General features: G+C 42.7%; 1 protein-coding gene across 2 annotated transcripts; it reads right to left on the bottom strand.

Annotated features, from left to right (window-relative positions):
* Window positions 1–4,985: 4,985 nt before the first annotated feature.
* tent5bb (terminal nucleotidyltransferase 5Bb) lies at window positions 4,986–21,966 on the bottom strand. 2 transcript variants are annotated; one of them, XM_034161299.1, is made up of 3 exons: window positions 21,956–21,966; window positions 20,053–20,371; window positions 4,986–7,125 (listed from the first exon to the last, which is right to left on the bottom strand). In XM_034161299.1, exons 2-3 carry the CDS (start codon window positions 20,206–20,208, stop codon window positions 6,100–6,102), a joined length of 1,182 nt encoding a protein of 393 aa, XP_034017190.1. In that variant the 5' UTR covers window positions 20,209–20,371; window positions 21,956–21,966; the 3' UTR covers window positions 4,986–6,099. The 2 variants fall into 2 exon arrangements, with proteins under 2 accessions (XP_034017190.1, XP_034017189.1); XM_034161298.1 differs by lacking the exon at window positions 21,956–21,966 and having other exon boundaries at window positions 20,053–20,439.
* Window positions 21,967–22,260: the final 294 nt, after the last annotated feature.

Raw genomic sequence — 22,260 nt, 5'->3', positions numbered from 1 at the left:
CTGTCGGTTGCGTCATTCGCCTGTGAGCAGGCTTTGTGTGAGGTGTGGTCCACCCCTCTCGTTGGATTTTTATTGCGAATAAATGTCTGAATGATTTGGAGCTTTGCTGCATCAAATTTTTCCAGAAACTGTGAGAGACCTCCAGGTGGACACTATTCGGAAAATTTAGATGGCATTCAGGGATGATTTTATGGGGATTACACAGATTAAGGAGTGCTCCAGACAGTTCAAAGAACGCCCACAGCGTCTGAGAGCGCGGCGCACTCCAAGCGCCGATCGACAGTCTGAAACAACCAGATCATTTCCAACGTGAAGGCTTTGTTGATCCGGGACGTCATCTGACTTCCACAGAAATGGCAGAAGACGTGGACATCAGCACTTTTTCAGCACATTACACTGTTACAGGAGTTTTTGTCATGGAAAGAGAAGCAGAGGGATGCACCACGGAGCCGCTCATGGCTCGGACAAAACCACCTCTCTGTTGGTCTCACAGGACGGCTTTCAGATGGCTTTCAGACGGCTTTCGGTGGCTTTTCAGTCGTGTGACTATCCGAGAAATTGTGGATGAGCTGGACATCTTTGTCGGAGAAAAGATGAGTATATCGTCTAGATACACGAAGACAAACCGATGCAGGAAGTCCCGCAAGACGTCATTAACCAATGCTTGGAACGTCGCGGGCGCATTGGTGAGGCCGAACGGCATGACCAGGTACTCAAAGTGACCTAACGGGGTGTTAAATGCCGTCTTCCACTCGTCTCCCTCCCGGATCCGAACCAGGTGATAAGCATTCCTAAGATCCAATTTCGTGAAAATTTGGGCTCCATGCAGGGGCGTGAACACTGAATCCAACAGAGGTAACGGGTATCGGTTGCGAACCGTGATCTCGTTCAGCCCTCTGTAATTAATGCATGGACGGAGTCCGCCGTCCTTCTTGCCCACAATAAAGAAACCAGCACCCATCGGGGAGGAGGAGTTCCGGATCAACCCGGCAGCTAACGAGTCCCGGATGTAGGTCTCCATTGATTCGCGTTATGGAAGTGAGAGGTTGTACAGCCTGCTGGACGGGTACTCAGCGCCCGGTATCAAATCAATGGCACAATCGTACGGACGGTGCGGGGGCAGCGTGAGTGCCAGATCCTTGCTGAAGACGTCAGCAAGGTCGTGGTACTCAGCCGGCACCGCCGGCAGATTGGGGGGGACTAAAACCTCCTCCTTAGTTGTCACACCGGGTGGAACCGAGGATCCTAAACACTCCCGGTGGCAGGTTTCGCTCCACTGAACCACAACCCCAGACGGCCAATCAATCCGGGGATTGTGTTTTAACACCCATGGAAAACCCAAAATCACTCGGGAGGTAGAAGGTGTTACATAAAACACAATCTCCTCCCTGTGATTCCCAGACACCACCAATGTCACTGGCTGTGTCTGGTGTGTGATTAGTGGAAGAAGGGTGCCATCTAGCGCCCGCACCGACAATGGTGACGGTAAGGCCACTAGAGGGAGCCCAACCATCTTGGTGGCCGCTAATATCTTGGCACACCAGAGAGTGACGAAAATCCCGATATAGACCCCCTTCATAGTTCAACGTAATTCCACTTGAAGTCCCAGGCATTAAATGTTAAAAGCGTGAAAAGAGAGAAACATCAAAACACGCAACAGTCAGACAACAAACAAACAACGCTGCAGCAAGCTGCACAGTGTCGCACAGGTGAGTGAGCTTCTTCACTCAGTGGCACTATCAGATGTTCAAATTAGATTTAGAATGTAAATATTATGGTAAATTTCAAAAGCAGGAAATGCTAAACTATTTGTGCCACTCAAAAAAAACAGTTCCTGTCCAACACAACACAGAGCGGAACATCGCAGGCCTGACACTTCCACAGTGTGTCACTCCTCTTGTTGTCCACCTGAAGGCACCGTTGGCACCTCAATCTGCCTTTTGTGGCTTTTTGGCGAGGATCTGTGCCTGTCACAATTGACACAGGAATGTGGTTCTGGCTCCTGTTCTGTGCGACACTTGTTTTGTCTGTGCCACACAGTTGACACACCAGCTCCACCATAAAGTACTTGTGTGTCTGGGCAACACTTGCTTGTCACTGCTGATCTCACAATGCAAGATGAATGCATTTGTGGTTGCAATGTCAATGAAGTGCAGCAACACTGTCCTGTACCAGGGTACAGTTTTCCGATGGGTGGAGTATAGAACTGGATGAGCTGGTCAGATAGGTCGACTCCACCCATGTTTTTATTATAAGCCATCACTGGGGTAGGACAGGGAATGTCTTTCACCATCCAGCATCCATCGTCACATCCATCAATGTGAGAGTGCTGCCACCCTCACATCGGGGTGAATGTGAGGCATTATTTGTAAAGTGCTTTGAGCATCTGACGCAGATGGAAAAGTGCTATATAAATGCAGTCCATTTACCATTTATCCTTCACCCCTCTCCGCACTATCTCACCTGAAAATGCATGATGGATGGTGGAGCACACAGACACCTCCCGTGTGTCCATCCACTTAACAAACACCAGAGGCCCCTCTCTTATCCATCTTATAGATCCTCTTTCAGATATTTTTGTGAGCAAATTTGCCCTCCCTCTGGGGCATCCTTGTCTGTTCTCCCTGTATGTGCCACATGCCTCAAAGCAAGGTCCATGAACACTTGACTCGTCCATGACTCGTGTAAAAATTGTCCATGTAAATGTGGGCACTCAGTACCAAGCGAGGATGGCTGGATCAGGTTCATGTCCACATTGTACAACAGCCCATGCTCACTTGTGGTCACAGTCTTGCCAGTGTAAATGGTGAACTTGAGTGTGTAGCCATTACTTGAAACAGCCAACACAAAACGTTTTGTTGGCTTGCCCTTCAAATATTGAGTCATTCCAGTTCTTACCTTTGTCACCACCATCCTTTCATCCACTGCCACCTCCCTCCTCGGGTGGTAATAAACCTGGCAGGCACTGAGGATGTCATCATAGAGAGGCCTGACTCGAAACAGTTGGTGTGGCCTGGTGTTCCCTTTTATTCTATCATTTTCTACATCCTCATCTGGATCACTTAGGTGGATGTTCCAGAAAATCGATCTAAATCCGTCTCTGGACATTACTTTCGCTGGAAAGGGCACAGACAAAATATGACTTTGTTTCCAGCAGTCCTGGAGACTTTGCAGTGACATCAACAACATGTATATCAGAAGTCCAAAAAAAATTGTACAGATCTTCCATTTCAATGTCTGTCCAGTTGTATTTTTTTCTCTAATGCCTTGTTTTTTGCAGCAATTTTATTGGTGTTGGTGCAAATTGTTCTAATTGTGTCAGTTGCAAAAAACAAACCAAAAAAAAAGGTGTTTTGGACTTTGGCTGGAAAGTGTATCAAGCTAGACTCCTGGTGTTCTCTGAGGCTGAAATCTGCTTACTGCTGGACCAGTGTCTGCCTCCTCCTCCGTGTTCCAGCAGTCAGTGCTGGGGTGTGTCTCTGCTGTGCGTCCGAGTGGAGATCTGGATCTGGAAACAGAAGCGCGCGCTCCGACCCTCTGTTCAGATCTCTGTGCGCACGTTGGTGGATCCACCTGCTTTGGTTGCTCCTCCAGAACAAAAGAGGGATCATCTCTTTCAGCACCAGAATCCTCACTGTCTGTTTCAGACTCTGACGACACGCTGCACACGGCGTCTTCCTCCAGTTCAAAAAATAACTGAAGCATTTGCTCCACATTCATGAAATCCCTCATTTTTACAAAAAAAAAAAAAAAAAAAACAACAACAACAAAACACTAACCACACACGCTTCCCACCAGTAATAAAGAGAAAGCGACCACACAATCAGACCCATGTGGGGTTAGTGAACACGTGTGGTTAGTGACTTCTGATTGGTGGCAAATTCACGAGCCAGCCAGCCAATGAGGAAGAAGGAGTCATATTTCTTCCCACTGCTGTCGCTGCTGCAGTAGAGAAGGAAATGATCCTTTTGGCTATGTGTGTATATAAACGTGCAGCAAAAAATGACAATAATATTCATGAAAACACATGGCGTAAAAAATACTCATAGGTCAAGTTATACTAGGCCTATTAATAAAAATTAAAACATGCAACACGGAACACGCAGTCAAAGGGAGCCTCAGAGTGCAGCAGATTGTTCATCCGCTTAATTAGATCATGTGACTTTTTATGCGAGGGCATGTCATTCGACTCCAGAGGGTTAGTGAATGCTCCTTCAAGAGCAACTCTTAATTTGTATTCACATTGTATGAGATGTCCCACCCAGATGACACTGGTTTGTTCAATTTGAGAAGAGGTCTGTCTACGTTGCACCTTCAGTGCATGAAATTCTCCAAGGACCTTCCATGTTTTCTAGACTGTAACAGTTGGAAGACGAGTCTGACTGAGAGGGACACGTCCTTCGCTACGTCTTACCTGCCTGAGCTGTCAAACACTCTCCTTTACATCAAGCTTCTTTTAAGAATTGCACGATAGCTTCACTCAGCATGTCTCAGCACTGCCTTCTTTCCATAAACAAGCTCAGTTAGCAGGCGTGTCTCAGCTACATTCCATTACATGCTCAACTAAAAGTCAAAAACTGCTCTTCATGCAGAATTAGGAATAAATCTCACACATGAAATGACAGTTTGAGTGAAAATAAATTACTGAGCTGCTTTGGTCACACAGGAGGAGGACTAGAACACATCAGGACATTTTCAGAAAAGTCAGAAACATCATTCATCACCCAAACACCACAGCTCGATTCATCCAAGACGTGCATCAGTCCTGCAGCCAAGATACAAACATGGGGAGTGATGCTTCGCCAGGGATGCGGTCCAGCATGCAGATACAATATATCCAAATCTAATCAATATTTTCACCAGGAAATCATAATAATCATATTTTTTTCTGAGTAACTGTCATAGTTACATTTATCTGGACATTTAAATGTTACATGTGACTCGTTAGCCAACATCTCTGTATAAAACAAGACCACTGTGCCAGATTTTTCCATTTTGACATGTTTTAATAATTGAAAAACAAATACGCTGAACCTAGATATAGAAATGTACAGTAACTTTTTTTTCTTTTTTTTAGAAAAAAAACAACTTTTACACAGTAACTACTATAAAGGCATTAGTTTCAGGCACTTAGAACCACATTTAGTCTGGCTAGAAAAGCATTTCTTTGGTCCTTTGTCTCTCCCAGGCAGGTCAACTGAAACCACAGACAGAACAGAAAACAGATTTCTAGTTTCTTTCAAGCTATTTACATTTTCTTCTTGACCCAGTACAGATTTGCATCAAACAAAACGCAACAGATGAAGCTTGGTAACATGTCAACCCTCCATTTTTACCCAAAATAAACCTCCATACTGCTTACGAAAGAACAGAAAAAGGTATAATGGCTCAAATGAGATTTACAGCAGGTTTTGTTAACGTTCACTCACTGGCCACTTTATTAGGTACACCTGTTCAACTTTAAACAGCTAATCAGCCAAAATCACATGGCAGCAACTCAGTGCATTTAGACATCCAGATGTGGTGAAGACGACTTGCTGAAGTTCAAAATGAGCATCAGAATGGGGAAGGAAGAGGATTTAAGTGACTTTGAACGTGGCAGACAGGCTGGTTGGTCAGAGTTTCAGAAACTGTGATCTACTGGGATTTACAACCACAACCATCTCTAGGGTTTACAGAGAATGGACCAAAAAAGAGAAGATATCCAGTGGGCAGCAGTTTTGTGGATGAAAATGCCTTGTTGATGTCAGAGGTCAGAGGAGAATGGATAGACTGGTTGAATGGACGGACTGTGTGATGTCATCAAGTCAATGTTTCCAACACCTTGCTGAATGTATGATACAAAGAATTAAAAGGCAGTACAACCTGGTACTAGCAAGATGTACCTAAATAAAGTGGCTGATGAGTGTAACTTAGTGGAATGGTTTTGATACATTTGGCAAACAAAAGACGTATTAATTCTTTTTTGTCATCGATGGGCATCAAATCAAAAAGCCACATTGCTACAGAGGTACTGAGCACTGAAAACACTCAGTTTATATCAAAGTGAAGTGAAAACCAAAAGCTCTCCAGAGACGTTCGCACCCTAAATGTCCTCGCTCAGCTGCAGGGCAGCCATGTCTGATAAGAGTTACTGCACGTGGCAATGGCTGACTGAACCTGGGCCACGTAGTAATTACTGAAGTTGACGTCTCTGACGTAGGGGGCAGGTTGGTAGTAGCAGGTGATGTTGGACAGAGCAGGGATGGCGATCTGCTCAGCCATCACACGCAGCGCCAGGGCAGAAATAAGTGCCAGCGTCTGTCGGCGCTCGTGGCCCATCAGGCACACGGTGCTCTCGTCTACCACGTCCCTCAGAGTCAGCAGGTACTCGTATCGCTTCTGCTCCATGCCCGCAAAGTGGTTCTGCAGATACCCCTCCAGTTTCCTCTGTTGCTCACATATGTCAGGAAAGTCGATGAAGAAACGCGAGCACATGTAGCGCTGCATCTGTTTCATCTGCACCTCAGAGGATGGCCGAAAGCCTCTTACCAGCAGGTGGCAGTACTTCAGTAGGCCACCGCCGCGGATCTCTTCTGGGCTACGAGTAGCAATAATCCTGGAGCGAAGGTGGTCCAGAGCTTCCTGAAAGTCTCCGTACATGCTCTCCCCCTGCACAGTGGGGTGGAAGGTCTCGGACATGGCCGTCTCCGAGCAGCGGTCAAACAGCAGCAACGAGTCCAGAGTGATCTGGAAGGAGTCCACGCTGAACTCAAACTGCCTTCGTAGGGAATCCACAAACTTCAGTTCCACGTTCTTGCCCGTGTTGTTGGACAGTGAGATGAGGCTCCAGCGGTCCGTCTCAGTGCAAACCTTCACCAGTTTCTGGACATACGCCTCCTTCAAGGCGAGGGCCGTGATTCGCTCTCTGGACACACCGTCAGGCAAGAAGTCCACCAGACAGTCCAACACCACGTCCTTCACCAGACGGAAGGTTCTGTCATCAGTGAGACTCAAACCAAAGATCAGGTCCAGGTCTTTATAGCCCAGTCCGTTGTCTTGGTGAAGCACATGACTGGCGGCGGATCCGTTGAGTTTGACATCATGGACCATCACGCCACGCTCTTCCAGGCGAGCCCTGACCACCTGCAAAACACACAGACAGAAAGAAGGAACTTGCATGAAAAACACGAGTCTGAACACACCTAATCCTGCCTGCTTTAGCATGGAGACACGCTGTAACCCACAAACATAATGTCAGCACAGAATGAAGCATTCAGTCATGGATTTCCTCCATTCTTGAATCTTGATTTTTCTTTTTTTCTGCAGCTGAATGCAGCAGCAGCGAGCTGAGCTGACAATCAGATGGTTGAAGCAGGAAGCATTTTAAACATCTTGCTCAAGGCCACTTTATCGACCCTGTAACCGCTCAGAGATCACAGACTCAAAGAATTCCTGGTTTGTGATGATAAACTCCAGAATGTGAGTGTGACAGCAAACTTTAAACTCTACCTTCATCTCCAATGATCTCAGAAGAGCAGAGATAAAACATGCAGAAGGACAAGTCACCGCCTGTCTTCTCCAAGAGGTTCTGAACTATTTTTCACTTGGAGAACTCAGACAAAGCTGATATGGACGGAATTCAACCGACCACTTCAGCTGTCAGCCTTTCAACTTCTGAACATTGAACATGTCAGAGAACTTTGGTCCCTGTGATGTGAAGACAGTGTGACAAGGAAAAGATCTGTCTGGTGTTTGGAACACACACACACACATACTGCCCTGCTGACAGTGGTGGGCACAGTTCCGCTAATCCACTAACCGCTAATTATCAAGCTAATGTTTTCATTACCAGATTAGCTTTTCAGATAACTTTGAAAACCATCAGCGGACCAATTAGCTTCTGATTAATTTAGGTCCGATACTTTTTAGACCACTAACATATTTTTGCACGCAGAGTGAATAAAGCTTAACAATTAAAAACATTTGTGAAGTCTGAAATGAAAGATTTTAGTGCCTGTCTGTTAAATGTTTTGTAGCAGACAGAGGACAGCTGGTTACAGGAGAGAAAGGAAGCAAGAGAGGAGAAAAAAAAGATCATTTCTCTTTACACCATAATGACTCACCGGCATATTACGCAAGTCATCAACAGGCATACAGTTTTAACTTATGGTTAAAATTTTAACCAAAATAATTCCAGACAAGTTATTTAAATTCATGTCACGTCTGGCATTTTATAAAGTGAAAATATCAGCTATATGTTTTAAAGTAATGCACTAATTTTGAAGGTTTTAGTGTTTGGACCACACATGCTGCAATGCATTATGGGTAAAGTTTCACAACAGGAGAAATGCATTGAGATGCTCTAATCAGGCTGCACTTTAACTGCTGCACACGGACAACAGCATTAAACTATTTGTATATTGTGCCTAAAACTCTCATGAATATATTCTCTGGGTTTATAGATGATGTTATTGTGTTTGTTTTATGTAAACATGCCAGAAGGAAACTCAGGTTGGGTGAGCTGCAATTGCTTCCTGTTCATGTAGTTCTGGGGGAAAGTGAAGTTTACCACCTTATTGTCCTTTACAACACTGTTTGTCCTCTTTGTTCCAGAGTAATATATATAAGATGTCTGAAATTCAGTTTGCGTTTATTAAATTCCATGCAGATTAAACATAGCAGACACGAATTATTTGTAATATTTGTTTTAGCAAGTTTTCGCAGTCTCTACTGCCATCTACTGGCCAGTAGATGACAGTGTTCATGCTAATATTTGCCTTATTGAGATATCCCATAATTTTTTGCACACGAGAGAGATTATCCACATGACGACAACTGTAAATGAACATTATACAACCAAAATGTACATTTTTATACTTTTCATCATGTTAATAAGATGCCAAAACTTTTGTTGTGACCCCAAGAAAAAAACAGGGTGAAGCTGAAGGAGGTTCCTGTACTACTGTTGAATGAATCTTTATTCCAGGTGGGCATGGTCAGGTATTGTTTTGGGTCCTGTGTCACCTTTCATCTGTGAACGAAAGTGATCAAAACCTGAGTCAGAATAACTTCGAACTCAGGATCACAGACCGAGGTCAAAATCTGAACACAGTGCTTAGATATAAGGAATATCTAGAAAAGTACTCTGAAGAACTGGTTTACTGCACCTATGGGCGATCATTTGCACCCGGAGAGGTCTGAATGAGTTTGTCCTGTTACATACTGCCGTCCTGTCCAGGGTGTCCCCTACAGGGATGAAGAAATAAAACTTGTGAATTTAAATAAATAAATAAAAGCTTGAAGATTCTACGTGGAACCCTGCATAAACAATGTGTTTTTGTTCCACATCAGCCTTTCTTTACCTGGACTAATCCCATACAACTGACGCTGATTTATTTTATAAGATATATCTGTTTTTCTTGTTTCACTCATTTTCAATACAGTTCTGCCCAAAGATAACAGCTGTGCTATAACAGGGCTATTCCACAGGGCTCCATTCTACTATGATCGCCCACGATCCAAAAAAGTGTAAAAACAGGCTAACAGGCTGGCTTATAAAGTGCAGACTTGACAACCAACCCCAAAAAAGAAAGGAGCTATGCCCTCAGCCGGACGTGATCAAAAACCCCAACAAACGCTGCTCAGGTGAAGTTACATTTTGAACAGTTCAAAAAGTGGATCCCGATTTAAAATCTGGACCTAATGATGAACATGAACTATTGTGTGTACCAAGTTGTTCAAGATTGGTAAAGATGTATCAAGAAGTTACTACGATTCTACAAATCGTGCCCTGGTTGGGATTAAATTAAGGTTGCGACCGATCTGGTATCGGGATCAGCTTCCGATACGGACGTAATTCAAGAATTGGAAAATACCGATCCAACCCGCGACATTTTCTGATACCAGAGAAGAGCCACTGTGAATCCTCTTGACTGCTGTTGTTTGCTCTCTGCTTTGTTTGCTTCCAAGCGTGAGGAGGAGACGGGGAGGTTTTCTGAAGCCGGCCTGTTTCAGAGAGCTCTCTTCTGCAGTGTTCGAGATGCAGGTAGCGGCAAATTTCTGCTCAGCTCTCAGGTTCAAATTGTCTGAAAAATTAACTGAATTGTTGCTGAAAATGTGCTAAAATGTTAGCTGCTTCACTGTCCCGAGGCTGTGAAACGCAATGAAACACCAGCTCAGCGTGCAGCCGAGGAGGAGAAGCCAAACAGAGATTCAATCGATCCCAGGAACCTCCATCCCTAGAATTTAACAATTTGCCTCGTCTCACATCCCACGGTGTGACTGCTGCACACACACACACACACACACACACACACACACACACACACACACACACACACACACACACACACACACACACACACACACACTTTCCTGAGGTTTCTGAAACAATATATTCTGCAGCTCAAACAGCAACAGTGGAAAAACAAACAGGATGCTTTGTTTCATCTAATCACTTTAATTTGTTCCATTTTTGCCACAATATCATCTTTATCCTGGGTTTGACATTATACACACTCACTGGACAATTTATTAGGTACACTTATAAACACAAATAACCAATAATCAGCCAATCACGTGGCAACAAACTCAATGCATTTAATCATCTAGATGTGTTGAATACGACTTGCTGAAGTTCAAACTGAGCATCAGAACGGGGCAGAAAGAGGATTTAACTGACTTTGACTGTGGTATGGTTGTTGGCTCCAGACGGGCTGGTCTGAGTGTTTCACAAACTGCTGATCTACTGGGATTTTAACCCAAAACCATCTCTAGGGTTTACAGAAAATGGACCAAAAAAGAGAAGATATCCAGTGAGCGGGAGTTGCATGGATGAAAATGCCTTGTTGATGTAAGAGGTCAGAGGAGAATGGACAGACTGGGTGATGCCATCTTTCTCCGCCGTCTCTCTCCGCCGTGACGACACGTAGCCGTCTCTCTCCGCCGTGACGACACGTAGCCGTCTCTCTCCGCCGCCCAGTCGTTTCTCTGAGTGTCTCATTGAGGCCTGAATGATTTGTTTATTTGTTGTTGTTTTTACTGGGGCAGTTTGAATCGGGCGAGCCGCTCACCAGCCTACAGCGAGCTCCCCAGATGCCACACGAGAGCTCTGGGCTGTGAGTCAGTTTATTCCTCTGCCAAGGAAACGGTGATAGTGAATCGGGAGTCACGAGTCCCTGAACTTCACATCATTCCAAAACTAACCGTCCACTCAGTCACACAGTAGCCTGGCCGGCAGTGCGGAGTGATGAGTGTTTTACTCTGATGTGAACAGCTTCCTTGAATTTGGGTGGTCACTCCACCTGCCTGTCTTTTCAGACCCGCCTGAGTCACGATCGGAAACCTGATGCTGCTGGTCCTTGCTGACTATCGCTCAAATGTTATTCTGTCTCAGGTTCCTAAACATCCATCTGACACGACTCTTTTCTGGGGACGAGGAGTTTTTTTGTTGTTTCTCACGCTTGCCTACGATGATGCGTAATTCCCGGCACTGGTACCGGCACAGGGCTCAGACAGACAAACTGAAGGAGAGTGACTGAGTTTGTCCATCTCAGCCCACTGCTGTGGACAATAACTCAAAGACAATGAATGCTTTCATCTTGTGACTCTTCAAATTAAAAGAACATAGGACATGTACAAACCCGGTGTTATCTGGTGAACTTTGATGCACCACATCAATCGAAAGAGCAACTTTATTTTACCAGTGTATTACCTACAGATGTACCACCACCTGCTAGATGGTTATTGGAGATGCATCAATTAGCAGTAGGCATGTGGAGATTAATCGATACAAATCGCTATCTAGATACAAACGTGTGCAATGCGAGTGCATTGATTCATTCAGCGTACATCGATTTAATTCAAGGGTGAAATCGCGTTGTATCGCTCGCTGCCTGCTTGCATCAATTTTTTCCAAGGCACACTGAACGCACCATGGATGGTTTGGGACACTGGAGCAGCCATTGTTTTTGAAGGTGTTTATCGGGAAAATGATTATTTCTCTACGTTGATTGCAGACTGCAGTGGGTCTGATTCAAGCTTGATATATACACTATATATATATATATATATATATATATATATATATATATATATATATATATATATATATATATATATATGTTCTGGTAGTCAGGAGGATATGACCCCTAAATATGTCCAGTGAAGTAATTCAATAGGACAAAATGAACGATAAATGGAACCAAATTAGACAAAAAAAATTGACATTGATCATACAATTAACTATTTTACTGTACAGACAAATAATCAATCCCATGTGACATATGTTCCAACAATCTTATAACAACAATCTATTTAAGTGATGCACCTGGGAGCAGGAATTCATGTTATATTCTCAATATTCACAAGGTTAAGTAAGTCCAAGTTTGGGACCACGTGCTTGGTTCATGCTTCTGGACAAGGTTTTAAAAAAAAGAAAGAATTTTAACTTCCTCGGTACAAAAGCCATCGGTCCAACCCACTAACTGATGTGATCTCTGTGGAAAGATGAGCAAAAGAACATGTGAATGTCAATTAAATATGTGAAACAGAAAGTTGACATCTGACAGTGTAAAGTAAGTCTTCCCAGGGAGAGCGGAACAGGTCTCCTTGTCACTAAATCCCAACAATGGCTCAGTCAGGAGTCGGTTTACAGTGCGACGAGGGTCACCGCGCAGTCCGTGGGCCGCGTCGAGGGCCACCGCGCAGTCCGTGGGCCGCGTCGAGGGCCACCGCGCAGTCCGTGGGCCGCGTCGAGGGCCACAGTGCATGAGTTTTGTTTCTGTTTTGCATTTGAAAACTAACTTGCAGAGACTTGATGGTCTTTCTGGTAAATCTCACATTTGTTGCTGTTTTTTGATACATGCACAATTTTCGCATCAATCTGCAGGTGCAAAATTGTTTGCAATATTGGAAATGTCAAAACCAGATGAGAGATTAAATATTACCTGTCCCGAGATGTGATGAAAATAATGGAAACTGATGTGTCTGCTGCAAAGGCAACAAGATTGTCAAGAGAAGGTCAAGTTATTACACAGAACAAAAATAGAAATGCAACACTTTTATTTTTGCTCCCATTTTTCATGAGCTAGAGAGCATCCATCCCACCTCACAGGTGTGACATATCAAGATGCTGATTAGACAGCATGATTATGGCACAGGTGTGCCTCAGGCTGGCCAGAATAAAAGGCCACTCTGAAATGTGCAGTTTTATCACACAGCTCATTGCTCGTAGCACGGGCCGGGGCGGAGGATTAGCAGCAATCTTCCATTCCAGCTTATTAATTAATCAAAAACCCAGACAGAGCTTTAATTCATTTGAAAGCTTGACTCTTAGTCTTGTCCATCCAAATTGGAAGTCCCAAAAACCAGTTTTATTTGTTATTATCTATCATCCACCTGGTCGTTACTGTGAGTTTCTCTGTGAATTTTCAGACCTTTTGTCTGACTTAGTGCTTAGCTCAGATAAGATAATTATAGTGGGCGATTTTAACATCCACACAGATGCTGAGAATGACAGCCTCAACACTGCATTTAATCTATTATTAGACTCTATTGGCTTTGCTCAAAAAGTAAATGAGTCCACCCACCACTTTAATCATATCTTAGATCTTGTTCTGACTTGTGGTATGGAAATAGAAGACTTAACAGTATTCCCTGAAAACTCCCTTCTGTCTGATCATTTCTTAATAACATTTACATTTACTCTGATGGACTACCCAGCAGTGGGGAATAAGTTTCATTACACTAGAAGTCTTTCAGAAAGCGCTGTAACTAGGTTTAAGGATATGATTCCTTCTTTATGTTCTCTAATGCCATATACCAACACAGTGCAGAGTAGCTACCTAAACTCTGTAAGTGAGATAGAGTATCTCGTCAGTAGTTTTACATCCTCATTGAGGACAACTTTGGATGCTGTAGCTCCTCTGAAAAAGAGAGCCTTAAATCAGAAGTGCCTGACTCCGTGGTATAACTCACAAACTCGCAGCTTAAAGCAGATAACCCGTAAGTTGGAGAGGAAATGGCGTCTCACTAATTTAGAAGATCTTCACTTAGCCTGGAAAAAGAGTCTGTTGCTCTATAAAAAAGCCCTCCGTAAAGCTAGGACATCTTTCTACTCATCACTAATTGAAGAAAATAAGAACCCCAGGTTTCTTTTCAGCACTGTAGCCAGGCTGACAAAGAGTCAGAGCTCTATTGAGCTGAGTATTCCATTAACTTTAACTAGTAATGACTTCATGACTTTCTTTGCTAACAAAATTTTAACTATTAGAGAAAAAATTACTCATAACCATCCCAAAGACGTATCGTATCTTTGGCTGCTTTCAGTGATGCCTGTATTGGTTAGACTCTTTCTCTCCGATTGGTTCTGTCTGAGTTATTTTCATTAGTTACTTCATCCAAACCATCAACATGTTTATTAGACCCCATTCCTACCAGGCTGCTCAAGGAAGCCCTACCATTATTTAATGCTTCGATCTTAAATATGATCAATCTATCTTTGTTAGTTGGCTATGTACCACAGGCTTTTAAGGTGGCAGTAATTAAACCATTACTTAAAAAGCCATCACTTGACCCAGCTATCTTAGCTAATTATAGGCCAATCTCCAACCTTCCATTTCTCTCAAAAATTCTTGAAAGGGTAGTTGTAAAACAGCTAACTGATCATCTGCAGAGGAATGGTCTATTGAAGAGTTTCAGTCAGGTTTTAGAATTCATCATAGTACAGAAACAGCATTAGTGAAGGTTACAAATGATCTTCTTATGGGCCTCGGACAGTGGACTCATCTCTGTGCTTGTTCTGTTAGACCTCAGTGCTGCTTTTGATACTGTTGACCATAAAATTTATTACAGAGATTAGAGCATGCCATAGGTATTAAAGGCACTGCGCTGCGGTGGTTTGAATCATATTTGTCTAATAGATTACAATTTGTTCATGTAAATGGGGAATCTTCTTCACAGACTAAAGTTAATTATGGAGTTCCACAAGGTTCTGTGCTAGGACCAATTTTATTCACTTTATACATGCTTCCCTTAGGCAGTATTATTAGACGGTATTGCTTAAATTTTCATTGTTACGCAGATGATACCCAGCTTATCTATCCATGAAGCCAGAGGACACACACCAATTAGCTAAACTGCAGGATTGTCTTACAGACTAAAGACATGGATGACCTCTAATTTCCTGCTTTTAAACTCAGATAAAACTGAAGTTATTGTACTTGGCCCCACAAATCTTAGAAACATGGTGTCTAACCAGATCCTTACTGTGGATGGCATTACCCTGACCTCTAGTAATACTGTGAGAAATCTTGGAGTCTTTTTTGATCAGGATATGTCATTCAAAGCGCATATTAAACAAATATGTAGGACTGCTTTTTTGCATTTACGCAATATCTCTAAAATCAGAAAGGTCTTGTCTCAGAGTGATGCTGAAAAACTAATTCATGCATTTATTTCCTCTAGGCTGGACTATTGTAATTCATTATTATCAGGTTGTCCTAAAAGTTCCCTAAAAAGCCTTCAGTTAATTCACAATGCTGCAGCTAGAGTACTGACGGGGACTAGAAGGAGAGAGCATATCTCACCCATATTGGCCTCTCTTCATTGGCTTCCTGTTAATTCTAGAATAGAATTAAAATTCTTCTTCTTACTTATAAGGTTTTGAATAATCAGGTCCCATCTTATCTTAGGGACCTCGTAGTACCATATCACCCCAATAGAGCGCTTCACTCTCAGACTGCAGGCTTACTTGTAGTTCCTAGGGTTTGTAAGAGTAGAATGGGAGGCAGAGCCTTCAGCTTTCAGGCTCCTCTCCTGTGGAACCAGCTCCCAATTCAGATCAGGGAGACAGACACCCTCTCTACTTTTAAGATTAGGCTTAAAACGTTCCTTTTTGCTAAAGCTTATAGTTAGGGCTGGATCAGGTGACCCTGAACCATCCCTTAGTTATGCTGCTATAGACTTAGACTGCTGGGGGGTTCCCATGATGCACTGTTTCTTTCTCTTTTTGCTCTGTATGCACCACTCTGCATTTAATCATTAGTGATCGATCTCTGCTCCCCTCCACAGCATGTCTTTTTCCTGGTTCTTTCCCTCAGCCCCAACCAGTCCCAGCAGAAGACTGCCCCTCCCTGAGCCTGGTTCTGCTGGAGGTTTCTTCCTGTTAAAAGGGAGTTTTTCCTTCCCACTGTAGCCAAGTGCTTGCTCACAGGGGGTCGTTTTGACCGTTGGGGTTTTACATAATTATTGTATGGCCTTGCCTTACAATATAAAGCGCCTTGGGGCAACTGTTTGTTGTGATTTGGCGCTATATAAAAAAATTGATTGATTGATTGCCACAGATGTTGCAAGTTTTGAGGGAGTGTGCAGTTGGCATGCTGAGTGCAGGCATGTCCACCAGAGTGTTGATTTCTCCAGCATAAGCTGTTTCAGAGAATCTGGCAGTACATCCAACCGGCCTCACAACCGCAAACTTAAAAACTCAATTAACCCATCTACCCTGATGTTTTAAAAATACTAAATTAAAAAAATAACATGCAGTTTTTTGCTTTGAATTTTTTACTTTTGTCAACTTTTTTTTGTTTTACAGTGAAACAATTTCTTTCATGTTATTTGTCTTTTACACTCTGATTATTAATCAACATCAGTGTGAATATGCCAGAATTATTCCCACTTGTTTTCCATTAATCATCCATATTGTGATGCTGTAACGGGGTTATTCCAAGAAGCGCCGTATCGGACCATGTTTTGAAGCATCACAGTAACTTCTTGATCCATCTTTGTCAGTCTTGAACAAACTTGCTATATGTAGTATTTACAGCCATCATTGGCACCAGTTTTGAAATTGGGGTAAAAATGTTTGGACTGTTCAAAAAATTTCATCCGTACTTGTAAAATGATTGCTTGTGCGTGGAAGCTTCTGGATGTTTGTAGTCTTCAATCATGTTCAAGCATCTTTAAATAGGGTATTCATAGTGAGTTTGTTGCAGTTCTGGTACTTTATAAGCCAGCCAGTTGCCAAGTCTGCGCTTTATACGCCAGCCAGTTGCCAGGTCTGCGCTTTATAAGCCAGCCAGTTGCCAAGTCTGCGCTTTATAATCAATCAATCAATCAATCAATTTTTTTTTTATATAGCGCCAAATCACAACAAACAGTTGCCCCAAGGTGCTTTATATTGTAAGGCAAGGCCATACAATAATGATGTAAAACCCCAACGGTCAAAACGACCCCCTGTGAGCAAGCACTTGGCTACAGTGGGAAGGAAAAACTCCCTTTTAACAGGAAGAAACCTCCAGCAGAACCAGGCTCAGGGAGGGGCAGTCTTCTGCTGGGACTGGTTGGGGCTGAGGGAGAGAACCAGGAAAAAGACATGCTGTGGAGGGGAGCAGAGATCAATCACTAAGCCAGCCAGCCAGCTTTATAAGCCAGCCAGTTGCCAGGTCTGCACTTTATAAGCCAGCCAGTTGCCAGGTCTGCACTTTATAAGCCAGCCAGTTGCCAGGTCTGCACTTTATAAACCAGCCAGTTGCCAGGTCTGCACTTTATAAGCCAGCCAGTTAGGACGCATGCTGGATTAAGATGTTTCATCTCACTTTTGCACTTTTTTGGATCGTGGTTAGTCGTAGTAGAACGGTGCCCTGTGGAATGGGGGTGTAAGGAATATAAAGTAAAGCAACATTATACTGTCATACGCTGCACATGCACGTGTCAGTTACTCAGAAGGTGACCAGAGGACTAAGATGGTCATATTTAAGCAGATATATCAGGAAGTTCTTCATGTTGAAAAGTTTTTAAGAAGTCAAATACTGATTGCATTACCATTCAACAAGCCCCCCCCCCCCCACACACACACACACACACACCACCACCACTATTACCGTTGAGTATCTTGTGATATTAAATGATGGACGATTACAAAATGTTTCCAGTGTATTATGCTGACTATGGACAAATAACCAAACACGATATATTTTATCCACGCTCCTGTGTTCTCTCCCCTCCCCCAGTGTTGAGATACCATTTGACATTCAGTCCCACTGACGTGAGCCTGTGCAATAAATGAAGCCCTGCAGCATGTCTTTATTTCCCACAGGCTCACCACATGCCACTTACACCAAGAACGAATCGAGACAACAGATGTTTAATGCCCAGCCTGAAGCTGCAGCCTGTTCCGTTTCATTTCCAGTTGCCGGGTCATTATCTGTCCCTCATCTTCAAAAAAGCTGTGAAACAAGTGCTGGAGCCAACGTGCACATGAGCTCGTGGAAAACTCCAGTCACGGCCTGAGCTCAGTCGGCTCTGGTGTCTGTGTGTTAGGACGGCGAGCAATCAGCACATCTTTATCACGCGTCACCACGGAGACCGACCACCGTGTCAGAAAGGAACAGGCGCAGTCTGTACTTACACACGTGACAGGAAACAAATCCAGGAATTTCTATTTAAATTCCTGGGTTTGTCTGTTGATATTATCCATGCAAATGAAGTACTGATCCACGGAAATGACGGGCCGTGAAACTGGAGAATTTTATTGGCTCAGTGTTTGTGTGTACATACAGAGTGCAAAGGTCATCATGACCTCCATCAAGCACAACGTTTCCTCCAATTGGTCCTCATCGGGTTGTTGGTGTGTTAGAAACATTACTTGAGATGTGTTTTTTTTCCATCATTCAGCCACAAAACCCGCTGGATCCAGAGAAAGGGTCTGTTGAATTTTGGTGGTGTTCTGGATCTGGATTCTGAACATTTTTTTTCATGCGTACATTTGCAGACCGAAATGGCCATTTTTCAGCCATCACATGCCATATTATACAATAAATATTAAACAAGAGGAAGAACTCACTGAATGTGGACACAGATCTGGATGCAGATTCTGCTTTTCTTTTTTCTTTTTTTGTATCTTTTTACACATATGGAAAAATGCAACAATTCTGGATCAGTTTCTATAAAACAATGTCCAAAATCCAAGATTGCTTGGGTTTGGATTCCTTCTGTATACTATATATATATATATATATATATATATATATATATGTGTGTGTGTGTGTGTGTGTGTGTGTGTGTGTGTGTGTGTGTGTGTGTGTAAAATGCCTAAATAGATGCTTGTCATTTGATTGATGGTTTGTATGTCATGTGACATGGATTATTCATACCACTTGCCACTGAGTTCCATTTAATGTGCAATTTTGGTACTGTATGATTTGGGCTATTACACTCCATGACCACTGGGCATGCTCACACTAGCGGCGACGTGCTTAGCTTAAAAACAAACATGGCGAGGTTTGTTTTGGTGACAGATGATGATTCAAACAAGCTTATTATTACTATTATTATTATTATTATGATTACCAGTACACTGTAAACCGCCTGGAGGCATTTGCAGTATTCGCTGGGATGTCTCTAGCAGAAGCAGATGCGCCATCAAATGAAGACCTCAACAAATTTCTGTTGCAATTTTTCTCTGGGTCGAGGAAAGCAAACAGTGGTCTGTGCAGTAAGAAGTCAGTCCACGGCATGGGATCTGGACTATGTCGCCAGGATTGTTTTTGAACTATCGGACTGCTTTGCAAGTTGAATGAGAACAATTTGGATTGGATTGGACTATTTAAAATTTGTGTTGGGCTGTTTAGAACATGTTGGCGTCAAAGAACCAGCGATGCACACCAAAATGTAAGTCCCTTTTTTTTCTAAATATCAAATGATAAGGATCTATTTTAGATGTTATATAAAACAAATAACGAATGTTTTTTTTTTTCATTTGTACAATGGAAAGAACATTTCATGAGGTGAAAGATGGAATGTTCCATTCAGCCACATGAACTAATTGTATTATTGAAGTCATAAACATTCATTATTTGTATATTAGAGAGAGACTTATTTTCTGCCTACAGTAATACAGTAATAAAATCATTTTTCACTATTTTTTTAAAGCTTATGAATAATTGTTCTTCGTCTCACTGACCGTCAGGAGTTGGTCATTTCTGTTTTTGTAATTTTTGACTTTATTTACACTGAGCTCGTGCGTGCTCTTAGTTTGAAGGAGGGGGGACACCGGACGGTCCGCGGACTCACCTGGACGATCTGTCGGGGTTTGACAGACAGCGTGGGGAAATTTCCGCGGCCGTGGATCGGGACGGTCTCCCCCAGGATGGAGTCCAACCGCCGGACCTGGTCCCAGGACAGCACGCTGAGCCGCCGACTCTGGTCCGAGAGACCACCGGAGGACATGACGACTGGACTCACCGGGACGTCCGGTCAAAACGAGCAGCAAGAGTCCAAAAAGAAGAAGACGCGCGCTGCCTGTCTGTCTCCTCTGCTGGACAACTTTTAGGACGCTCCAGAGCGATGTAAAGTGATGGTGTTTGTCAGAAGGTGGGACATGTCCACTCGTCTCCTGCGTCTGTCCCCTGACTGAGGCGGACTTCAGATTACAGCAGTCTGGGTCCCTCAGAGGGTTTTTCTTTTTTTTTTTTTTCTTTTTCTTTTTTTTGTAAGGAGCTTGGATTAAACGAGCCTCCTCATTGGCTGGATGGAGATTTATGAACGCACGCGCGCACACCTACTCTTATTACGTCACAAGGCACCGCAGGTCCGCAGAAATATGTTAATTATTCGTGTGAGCGTCATAAAAAAGAATCAAGGCAGCAGACTTACATAATACTGTGAAAACATTCTGCTGACAAATAAATAAAAATATCTCCACCACGTTTCCTGGAGGGGGGGAATCCGTCCAAATAAATGTTTGTACTCCCCCAAATTTTCAAAATTCATTATTTGAAATTACATTAAATATGTTCAGCACAAATTCACAAGTAATTTAAGATAAGATCAACTTCATTTATACCAAAGGAAACTATTTTGCCAGAGGAATGAAACAGTAAATGGTGAACAATGTGGTTTTTTCTTTGTTTGTTTTTTACAATAAGTACAACAAATTTATTCAAAATGACTGGAAGACATTTGCACAAGATGTTTGACAATATTGCACATAACTCTGAGTAACTGAATAACTGTTCATCATGTATTCATCCTGCAGAGGGGGGGGGGGGTCATACATTATATATTATTATTTTATGTCTATTATTTTAACTATAAAATATATTTAAATATTCAAATGGAATTAAAAGATACATACGAGGTCTGTCAATAAAGTATAGGTCCATTTTATTTTTTTCAAAAACTATATGGATTTCATTCATATGTTTTTACGTCAGACATGCTTGAACCCTCGTGCGCATGCGTGAGTTTTTCCACGCCTGTCGGTGACGTCATTCGCCTGTGAGCACTCCTTGTGGGAGGAGTCGTCCAGCCCCTCGTCGGAATTCCTTTGTCTGAGAAGTTGCTGAGAGACTGGCGCTTTGTTTGATCAAAATTTTTTCTAAACCTGTGAGACACATCGAAGTGGACACGGTTCGAAAAATTAACCTGGTTTTCAGTGAAAATTTTAACAGCTGATGAGAGATTTTGAGGTGATACTGTCGCTTATAAGATATATAAGATTAAAATACCTTTAACTGCACTCATGTAATTATTTATGATCTGGCAGCATGGTGGTCGTCTTGAGGGACAGGTTGTCTCCACATATACTGGACAAAGACTTCAGCTTTGTCCAGTTTGACTAACCGGTTGTAAATAAAGTCACTGTTCATCACACAAGAGGAAAAGAAACACAGACCAGCATGAAATGCAGTCGCCAAAATACAAGAACCACAAAACTCTCAAAATTTACATTTTTATATGTTAAACTTGAAAGTTAGAGATCTGCCTGCCACAAAATCCTACATTTCTGACATTTATAAATGCCTTTTTTTACTGAGTTTTGTGTTTCAAGTAAGAATTCTATAGAAGCCCTGAAATGCTCACATCGCCCACTAGATGGTGACAAAAGCTGTTCAATTGTGCAGCATGGTCTCAAGTTTTTATTCATTTGAGCAAGAATTTTAGGTGAGGAAGCTTCTGCAATTAGAAGCAAAACGTCCTCACGTCAAGCAACCCAATCCAGTCGAAGATTCAAGCTTCTCTACTATACAGCTGTGTCCCTGAAATAATGGGTGAATTACTTGTCATGTGGCACTGATCAGTCATTCCATTGTGTCCAAAAATAGTCTCTTGTTTTGATTTATGTCCCTTTTTTTATTTTTTTGTACAATTTGTTTCCATTTACTGTTCATTTTGGTTCATTTATACATTTCACAGCACTGAATGACTCCACTAGATTTTTTTAAAAATGTGTCCATGATAGCAGGAAGCTGTCTGTAGCACATGGCCTTTAGCTTGACT

This window comes from Thalassophryne amazonica, chromosome 20, assembly GCF_902500255.1.
Source record: "Thalassophryne amazonica chromosome 20, fThaAma1.1, whole genome shotgun sequence".
Lineage (NCBI taxonomy): Eukaryota > Metazoa > Chordata > Actinopteri > Batrachoidiformes > Batrachoididae > Thalassophryne > Thalassophryne amazonica.
The sequence above is the reverse complement of the archived record's forward strand: the minus strand, read 5'-3'. Positions and strand labels throughout refer to the sequence as shown.

Excerpts from the sequence above, each read along its gene's own strand:
- tent5bb (XM_034161299.1), bottom strand. The coding sequence starts at position 20,208 with ATGTCCTCCGGTGGTCTCTCGGACCAGAGTCGGCGGCTCAGCGTGCTG. Across the intron at positions 7,126-20,052 it reads AACCCCGACAGATCGTCCAG|GTGGTCAGGGCTCGCCTGGA; the intron begins GTGAGTCCGCGG and ends TGTGTTTTGCAG.